Source organism: Neomonachus schauinslandi, chromosome 4 (genome assembly GCF_002201575.2).
Source record: "Neomonachus schauinslandi chromosome 4, ASM220157v2, whole genome shotgun sequence".
Classification (NCBI taxonomy): domain Eukaryota; kingdom Metazoa; phylum Chordata; class Mammalia; order Carnivora; family Phocidae; genus Neomonachus; species Neomonachus schauinslandi.
The window spans coordinates 164,655,480-164,665,288 of record NC_058406.1 but is presented as its reverse complement, the minus strand read 5'-3'; the positions used below and the strand labels follow the sequence as shown (position 1 = coordinate 164,665,288).

The following is a 9,809-nucleotide window of genomic DNA, read 5'->3' as shown; positions in this document are numbered from 1 at the left end:
TTAATAATTGAGATTTTCTTTTCTATTGAATAACAGAGTGGAAGACAAACAAAGCAACATCAATATACTAAAATTAAACTACCTTTAATGTACAAAGATGTTTTTTGGCAAATGCTGGAAAGAAAGTTAAAGGCATTCCTACAAATCTTAACACTCATTATTTTTGTTATCAGTGGAAATCTAAATTACATACAAATAAAATGTCAATTCCTATCATAACCATCAAGATAAATAGATGCATTTATACTTTTCCATGAGCTCTTCTTTTTGAACTTAACGTGCTATGTTTGGCTCTTTGCCCATCAACCAGGTGAAATCGTGTAAGTTTAACAAAGAAGAGGGATGAAGTTACGTCTGGCCCGTGCACACATGCAAAGTCATTCTGGCCTGTTTGAACCAACAGTTGTCATTGTACGTTATTTTGATTTTTTTATTTTTCCTTTGAGAGGAAAGAAAACAAAAGGAAACACGACATACGTGTGAGGAAACAAATGATAACGTTTCTTAATTTGCTTAGTGAAATTGTGATCTTATTCAAAGCAGAGTTTGTAATACATTTGCCTCTCACCTGTTATGAAAGCAAAAATAATCAATTTCCCTTTCCTTTTGATAACTCATGATGGATACTTGCTTTATTTTTGTTGCCTTAATTAGGGAAATAGGTGTGTGCTTCATTTTTTTCACATATATTCTACGGGTTTTTTTTTTAAAGATTTATTTATTTTTGAGGGGGAGGGGGCAGAGAGGAGAGGGAGAGAGAGAATCTCAAGCAGACTCCCTGCTGAGCATGGAGCCCAATGCTTGGCTCAATCTCACGACCCTGAGATCATGACCTGAGCGTGATCAAGCATTGACACTTAACCAACTAAGCCACCCACGTGCCCCTTCTACAGTTTCAAATAGACTTCTAGCATAAAGTTTTTAAAGGCAAAAAACAGTTTTCTAATTTTCATATAAAAGTAAAAATGGTTAACGAAATTCTCTAAGATGTGTATGGATATATGGAGACTCATTTTGGCAAATCTGACATGATTACTTACTTACCAGACCATCTCTTTTTACCTAGACTAGTACATTTGAAATGAAATATTTGAAATATAGAGAGCATAGCTTGATGAAATAAAAGGCTAATAAAATATGTTTGGGCCAACATCAAAACTCTTTGAAAGAGGATATCTAAATAATGTACATTTTATCTCAGAGAGTCTTGGGTTATTTCTCGTGTCCAGATGACTATTAATGGGCTTTGTGCTCTGAAGCATATGTTAATAGAAGTGATCATTTTGGATTAATTTGATGTGAATTAATAAGAGATTTATTTGATGGAAGTTGTTTGAAGGTGATGACATTTAAATCTCAGCAGGATTTAAGATATCCAAAATACCTTTAAAGATTCAGGAACAATCAATTCAGAGAGAGCAAATTAAATAGACATGGATAGCAAAGAACAGGATCTGACATTGGGTTTATGAAGTTTGAAGCAGTTTACAAAAAAAGCGATCTACCATTGAAGATTGCTCTGGAATCTGAAGAAACAGAAACATTTAAACTCCTTCAGCAATTCTTGGGTTTATGATTTGGATAAACAATGTTCTCTTGCATTTTATAGTTCACTTAAGCAATCTGATTTTGATCTGTATATATGGAGTAGACAGGATTCAAGGTTTTTTCTTTTTTTTTTTTAAACCAATGAGCAAACACATATGTTCTTTAAAACTGAACTTTATATGTTGTTCATATGGAAGCTATCTAGTTTGCTATAGGCCCCAAACTTGACCTTCCTTTTATTTTGCTATCACTTGCTTAATTCTTTAAATTCTTTGTGGGGGACTTTTGATCAAAAGAAACAATTTACTATTTTTTTCTTTCTTCTTAATTTTTTTAATAAAACCTACATGAAATGTGTAATTAATAACTCGGTACTCCTAGGTTGTTGATACAAACAAGCACAGAAGAATCATATATTAAGGAGAAGACTACCATGTCTTTTCTTTTGTGTTAAGCTTTGATTTCAAACACTTGAAAGTTTTATTATCTGGAAAAACAAGAAGAGAATGTCATCTGGTATTATATATTATGATGACAAGAACTGCTACTTATAATAAAAATCATACTCAGCAGGATTTGAGACTGAGCTTAAATTATAAAGCCTTTCTCCCTTAACGTTTCAGTCTTGCTGAGGTTCTTTGTTTCTTTCTTTCTTTTTTTCTTTCTATCTATCTATCTATCTATCTATCTATCTATCTATCTATCTATTTATCTATCTGTCTATCGAAGGAGTCAGTCAATTGGAAGTGCACTCATTTGAAATGGTTTTTGGAAAGATCCTCCAAGGCTTTAATTTTTTTGAGAAAGAAGGGTCCCTTATAATATTTTTTTTTTGCTTTTTAAAGATATCCTTCTTCTCTCTTAAATGAATGATTAATGGTAAAACTACAGTCATCTTACTAGATGTTTGGCACGTACTTATGCTGGGTATACATTTATTGAATGAATGAATGAATGTTGGAGGAAATGAGTAACTGAGTGAACGGTAAACCTCAGTGGTATTTATGCCTTCCTTAGTTACTGATGGCTTCATATTTTATAGTCTTTTAGGGAAATTGGATAAAGTTTTTCTTAGGTAAAATTATAGTGCCTAAGCCATTAACCAGAACCATTATAGAATCTTAGAGGTTCGAGGAAGTTTAGAAATCATTTATTGCAATTCTCTCATATGAGTAAGAACAGAGGCTCAGAGAAGTCAAGGGGTTGCCCTTGATTACATCAGACTGATTGGAATCAGGTTCAGAAACTGGACATGTGATTACTGTACCATTCTTCCTTCCTTTGTTTAGGGTCACGATGCTACAGAGAACATAGGAATTTATATCTCTTACCTTCAAGGAGTTTCTGATCTAATGGAAATAAATTCTTGTTCTAATCTGCACTGGCACTGGATGTATGTGTGATCTCAGCTCTCTTTTTAAATTACTGTAATAGTTGATTTCTTTGGTTGAGTAATTCATTTGATTACCTACTGCAAAACTCTTTGGAGCAAGTATTTCATAATGTATGTGTGTATTATGTATGTATATGTACTTATACATACATATGAAATAAGACTAAATCATTAATGGTTAATTCAAAGTATCTAGGTATTAATAGAAAACTCAGATTCCTTTTGCTGTGAAGATGCCATTCTGAGAACATGAGTCACAGTCTTCTATAGAAAAAGGATTTTTTTATATATGTAAGCATTTTAATCAGTAAGATAAAAGACTTACCAGAATGATTTTTTTAAGCTTTAATGCTGATTATTTCCATGTCTGATACTATAATGTAGAAATAATACAGTATCCTACTGTTTCTTATAACAAACTTTTTTTTTTAACTAAGAAATACAAAGAAAGCCTTTATATTTGTTTTAATTTAGGAGGAAATAATTTAGAATGTCTTACATCTCAGTAATGAAAATATAAATAGTGCATTTTTAGGAAGCTAAGCATGTTTTACCTTGCTGAAGTATCTTGACACATAGTATGTATTCACATTGTGTCTGCTGTGAGAGGAGCATTATGTATTTGTATAGGTGGGGAATGATGTAAACTTGAGACCCTCACCATCTCCACCTCATCTCCCTCCACCTCCCAGGTCAGTTTTTTATCTCAGAATTGAACAGAGGACTAAAGTTAGCAATTTTGAGTCTTGTAGCTCTCATTTAGATTCTTCAGTTCCTTCTTATCCACTTCACTTTTAGCTCCATTATCCAAATGATTGTTTGTAATGGACCTACTGTAAACTGGGATTTTGAACTCTTTTTTGGTAGTCAGTATGAGGGATATTGCTATTATATAGTTGAAAAAAGACGTTTTCAAATAGAGTTGCCAAAATACTCCTTGATGCGATTATCTAATTGTTTTATGACCATTATTGCAGTATCTGCCTTGATAATTTCTTTTTTTAAATTTATTTATTTGAGAGAGCAAGCAAGAGAGCACGAGCAGGGGGAGAGGTAGGTAGAGGCAGAGGGAGAGGGAGAAGTAGATTCCCCGCTGAGCAGGGCAAGCAAGGCAGGGCTTGATCCCAGGACCTGAGCCTAAGGTAGATGCTTAACCAGCTGAGCCCCTGCCTTGATAATTTCATTCAGATAATAAAGATGATGGGATAATGAGGGTTGAAAGCTGGTTCAATCACAATTTTATGAAGTTATTTGTCAAGAGCGAAAATAGAAGATTAGTAAAACTAGCTAAAAAGATAGCCCGTGTTACGGTTTGTAATGTTTCTGTAACTGTTGGGAAGGCTTACACAGATCCCAATTCTTTTTTTTTTTTTTTTTTTTTAATTTATCTGAGACAGAGAGAATGAGAGAGACAGAGAGCACATGAGAGGGGGGAGGGTCAGAGGGAGAAGCAGACTCCCCGCCGAGCAGGGAGCCCGATGCGGGACTCGATCCCGGGACTCCAGGATCATGACCTGAGCCGAAGGCAGTGGCTTAACCAACTGAGCCACCCAGGCGCCCCAGATCCCAATTCTTGATGGCATTGCAATAGTTCCTTTCTCAGCCACATGGTATATACACTGCTGATGTGAGTTTGGAAGAGATTTGCAATGCGTACCACTTCTTGTCTTCAGCTGTGACTGTATAATATCAGTAGGTACACCTGGTATCTTTTCCAGAAGCATGTCCCCTCCACGTTTACTAATTAAGATTATCTATCCCCACCCCAGTGTAGGTAAGTATTCTGGTCCTTAGGGTTTGGGAGTTTTAGAGGTTAAATCATACATCACAGTCTGTTGTGAAAATGACTTCTGTAATCTTTTATATCACGTTCCTCCTTTTCCTGCTGTTTTATTAAAACCCAGGGTGGGGGAAGAACTTGCTCAAGGTTTGCTCATGCATTTATTAGGTATCTTTGAAGCAGCCTGTGGTGCTGGCATATTAATGTATTTTAGGTGTGATACGTTAAAGCATATTTACATCATTTAGGAAGGAAATATTTTGTTTTGTTTTGTTTTGCAGATGTACAGATCAGCTCTCAAAATGTCTTCTGTGTCTTCAGAGCGTCTTCTAAGACAATTGCATTAGCCTCCTGCTAGTTGACTAATAGAATTAATAATTGTAAAAAGCACTCTAAAGCCACATGCCTTATGAAGTCAATGCTGGGTATGATTTTACAAGTATGTGATCTATTTTTTCAAGTGAAAATCTTAACTGGAAAAGTTCTTGGCACACAGTAAAACATCGTGCAATCTGTTATTTGTCTTAAAGATAATAACTTGAGGGTGGCTATAGCCTTACGATATCTAACTTATGACTTGTTAGGGGAGTTTCTTCCACTTAGAAGTATTGCAAATGTGCTTATATTTACATAATATGTCATTCTGAAAAATTATGGTGATATAATTCCTGTAAAAATTATTTTTCTATAACTACTTCAAAGTATAGTCAACTAAATTAACCATGATTTTTTTTAAAGAAACTAAAAAGAACATGCCCCTTCCACCCACAACAAAAAAGAAAACACAAATGACCTTTCTGATACTTCTTTGAAGTTTTAGCAGTTTGACATTCTTTGCGATGTATATTTTTAAGGGTTCTATTCAGTATAAGGAGTCAGTGAGTCGTATGGGCTCTAAAGGTCTGTTCTTGGTGGAAGAGGGAACTGAAATTTGAAAGGATGGTAATTTAATCGTATTTTCTCTTAGTTGCTTTAGTTGCTGCTTCAGTACCTTTTAAACTATGACCTATTACTTTTCTGCATGATAACAATAAATCAGCAAGTTCTAATTCTTTTTGTTCTGAAAAAACAAGTTACATTTTTCAATATTAACGTATTTATGTCTATTCACTTTTAAGTATTTTATCTTAGTTCCTTGCTCTGTAAAATGTTGCTGTTTTTCTAATCACCTTGACATTAATATATGGGCAGAAACCATTTTCTCTTCACTTTAATGGAAGGGTAATCTTAATGAGTTGGATTATTTCATTTTCATTTCCTTATGGATCCTGCCTTTCATATAGATTTTTGTTTTTTTCTGTGTAACCTTATTTATTTCATTTTGGTGGCACTATCGTTAGGGTTAACTTACAGTGAGGAGAAAATGTTGAAATACAAATGGTATGGTTATTCAGTATTTGTCCAAGAAAAGATTAAATTGCAATGGTTACTAAAGACTTTATGTGTAATAGAAAAAACAAACAGGAAATTCAGGAGGGAAAGGCAGGAGGTGCTACAGCAAATCATCACAGTTTTATGTGTAGTAATAGCTGATACTCTATAAACTAGAATGTAGGCCAAGTTAAGAATAGCATTTTTTTTTACTCAAGCTCTTATATTTTTTTATTATTTTTTATATTTTAAATGATAACTGATTTCTTAAACTTCCATTTTATTATTTTTTCTTTACTTTTTAGTTTTCCTTTTGTTGACTACCAGTAAAATTGCCCTGCACTCTTCTGTGTGTAGGTACAAGTCCCCAAGTTCTGTCACTTCTGACAGAGGACTAGATGTCTACCAAAATGTCGACATCAACAGATGAGACATTAAAATGCAAACGTTAAAAAAAAAAAAAAGTTAACCAGTGTTCCATTTTTTTTTTTTTTTAACAAGGGTTACCTAGCTTAGTTTACTTTAGGACTAACGGTAATGACACCAAGGTGAAGACCATTTTCCCTCCCCACTCCCTGCCTTGGTCATGCAGGTGACATGAGCATCACTTGTACTTGACACTTCAGTCCTTCATCCTATAACTGTTGTTGTTGTTGTTCCAAGAGGAACATATACATATTCTATGTATATTTAATGACTAATATTATTGTTATACAAAAAGGAGAGTGTACTTTCTTAAGCACAGTTACACTTTTTGACATTATTTAGTGTTTTGACTAAATAATGACTTTATTTTGACTTTAGAATTTTGACCTTGGAAACAATTCTTTATACTCAACGCGGGCAATATCTTGGTTCAGTGATTCATATTACAAAAATTTTGCTTGACCAGCTCTTTGGAAATGAAGGTACACCCATATATCCAAAGCCAGGGTGGCTTCTTAGTACCTGTGAGAAGTTATAGATGAAAATAACTGACACCTATTATTAATTTGGATTTTCTCAGGACATCGTGGGTAATCATGGTGTAACTAAATGTTAAATCTGCCCCTGTGGCAGAGTCGGCCAGTGAAGAAGCCTTGTCTTATTAGTCAGTCACAGGTGGATTTTCCTAAGCGACGTTTGGGTGACAACTCACACAGCACTTGCAGTTTTTCAGCTGGGGAATTAAGGAACATGAGCCATGAACCTCAGTTCTCCCTCGAGCCTCTGTGACTGCCTTTTTGTTATTGACACAACACAGGTTGTTTCTTATCTCCTCGTACCGAAGTTCTGATTCATTAGACTCTGGTAGAGGAATTTGTCACAGTGCTCTTATTTTGACTGTACTCATTGATGCCACGAACTTGAAAGGCCTAGTTGAGCTAGCACGTGAAGGTGAGCCATGGGAAGCTAACATTTTGCCATGCTGAGGTACAAATGACAATGTCATATGGTTCAATTTAATATTGTCCCTCTGTCATCTTCCAGTCTGCTCCTGCTGGTGGGATTGGTACTGTCTCCACCTGGCTGGGCGTAAGAACCCAGGACTTAGTGAGGTTCCCCATCATGCTTGATAGAGTCCCCAGTACACCCAGCCTGGTCCCTCTGATGTGTCCCAGGTCCTCCTCCTGACTTTCAGGCAAGGTCTCCAAATGGGGCTTAAAGAGATTTATCAGTAGGACAGAGATGAAACATTTGTTACCCTTCATTCCTGAAAGTAATAGGGCAGTTTTCACATTGTTTATAACATGCTGTTTCTGTCTCTTGACTATGAGGATATTTTGGTTGAAACTATATTTATATCTTGGTTGCACAGTGTGTAACAATATTGAGTTCCAATTTATGTTGTTTATATACATATATACGTAGCATATAAATAAACATGTAATATATATTCTGTAAACATAAACATGTATATCTATTTTATAAACATAGTATGTGTATATATAATATATAAGGTTTATAAATAAGCATAATCAACTATAACCGAAGAAAGTGAGCAAAAAATGTTTGGCAGACAAGAATAATAGGAAAAATAGAGCTAGTAATAATCAATATCTTGGTATTCATAAAACCATTTAAAAATAGTAAATGAGCCACTCTATGACAAAAATAATTCTAAGTGTAAATATTTGCTTTAGTCTCCGTTTTTTGCTATTTTTAAAACACTTTTTTCCTAGAGGAAGTTTTTTTATATGCACCTTATAAAGCCTTGAATAGAATAAGTAAAATGCTCTAAATTAGATCACATATCTGCAGCTTCAGATAACCTTGCATGTCCTTTTCCTTGCATTTTTACAGATATGGTCCGGAAAAAGAACCCCCCTCTGAGAAACGTTGCTAGCGAAGGCGAGGGCCAGACCCTGGAGCCTATAGGTACAGAAAGCAAGGTATCTGGAAAGAACAAAGAATTTTCTGCAGATCAGATGTCAGAAAATACGGATCAGAGTGATGCAGCAGAACTGAATAATAAGGAGGAACATAGCTTGCATGGCCAAGATCCATCCTCTAGCATCAAGAAGGGCTTAAAAAGCTCAGTCCTGAGCGAGAAGGCTGGCTTCAATTATGAAAGCCCCAGTAAAGGAGGAAACCTTCCCTCGCATCCACATGATGAGGTGACAGATAGAAATATGTTGGCTTTCTCATCTCCAGCTGCTGGGGGAGTCTGTGAGCCCTTGAAGTCTCCTCAAAGAGCAGAGGCAGATGACCCTCAAGATATGGCCTGCACCCCATCAGGGGACTCATTGGAGACAAAGGAAGATCATAAGATGTCACCAAAGGCTACCGAGGAAACAGGGCAAGCGCAGAGTGGTCAAGCCAATTGTCAAGGCTCAAGCCCAGTTTCAGTGGCCTCAAAAAACCCACAAGTGCCTTCAGATGGGGGTGTAAGACTGAATAAATCCAAAACTGACTTACTGGTAAATGACAACCCAGACCCGGCACCTCTGTCTCCAGAGCTTCAGGACTTTAAATGCAATATCTGTGGATATGGTTACTATGGCAATGACCCCACAGATCTGATTAAGCACTTCCGAAAGTATCACTTAGGACTGCATAACCGCACCAGGCAGGATGCTGAGCTGGACAGCAAAATCTTGGCCCTTCACAACATGGTGCAGTTCAGCCATTCCAAAGACTTCCAGAAGGTCAACCGTTCCGTGCTCTCTGGTGTGCTTCAGGACATCAATTCTTCAAGGCCTGTTTTACTAAATGGGACCTACGATGTGCAGGTTGGTGCTCTGTGCTGTTATCTCTTCTTACAGAAAAAGCGAGTAGTAATGAAATGTGAATTCGTACACGTGTGTTAAAATCAAGCTCCCGATACCAAAGGGGTGGCCTGCTAGATTCAGCAGGACAGATGGACACATTCCATAGCTGTTTTAGGCAAATGTGTATCCAGAGGTGTCTTTCATCTCTTATCATGGAAAATAATCTCAATATTTCTATTAGGTTGGGAAAAGTCTTTTCATGGGATTAGCTAGGCTTCGTATTTCTGGAAATATTTCATGGTAATTTGATGTTTTCCCAGTCTTCCAAAAATGCCACTAATCTTTATGGTTCCACATGATGGTAGTTTATGCTTTGTTCTAGTTTTGGATTAGAAATCTTTCACTATCATCTTTCCTTCAATGAGGATCTTCCCTGTGTCTGGCATTAGGATTTGGTTTTTATACTCAATGTCAATCCAGTTGGACTAGATTTGGGTCATATTGACAGTTGCAGAGGTATACTCCA

The 9,809-nt window shown here is 36.0% G+C and overlaps 1 protein-coding gene across 2 annotated transcripts in view; it reads left to right on the top strand.

Moving 5' to 3' along the window:
- Nucleotides 1–9,809, top strand: part of TRPS1 (transcriptional repressor GATA binding 1) — a 254,651-nt gene that overhangs the window by 39,243 nt on the left and 205,599 nt on the right. Inside the window, exons 2-3 of one of the 2 annotated variants that reach the window (XM_044914656.1) lie at nucleotides 5,003–5,160; nucleotides 8,376–9,304. In XM_044914656.1, coding sequence (XP_044770591.1) covers nucleotides 5,124–5,160; nucleotides 8,376–9,304 — 966 coding nt within the window. In that variant the 5' untranslated portion in view covers nucleotides 5,003–5,123. Of the gene's footprint in view, nucleotides 1–5,002; nucleotides 5,161–8,375; nucleotides 9,305–9,809 lie in introns of those variants that run through there. The other variant, XM_021688756.2, reaches the window with a different exon arrangement.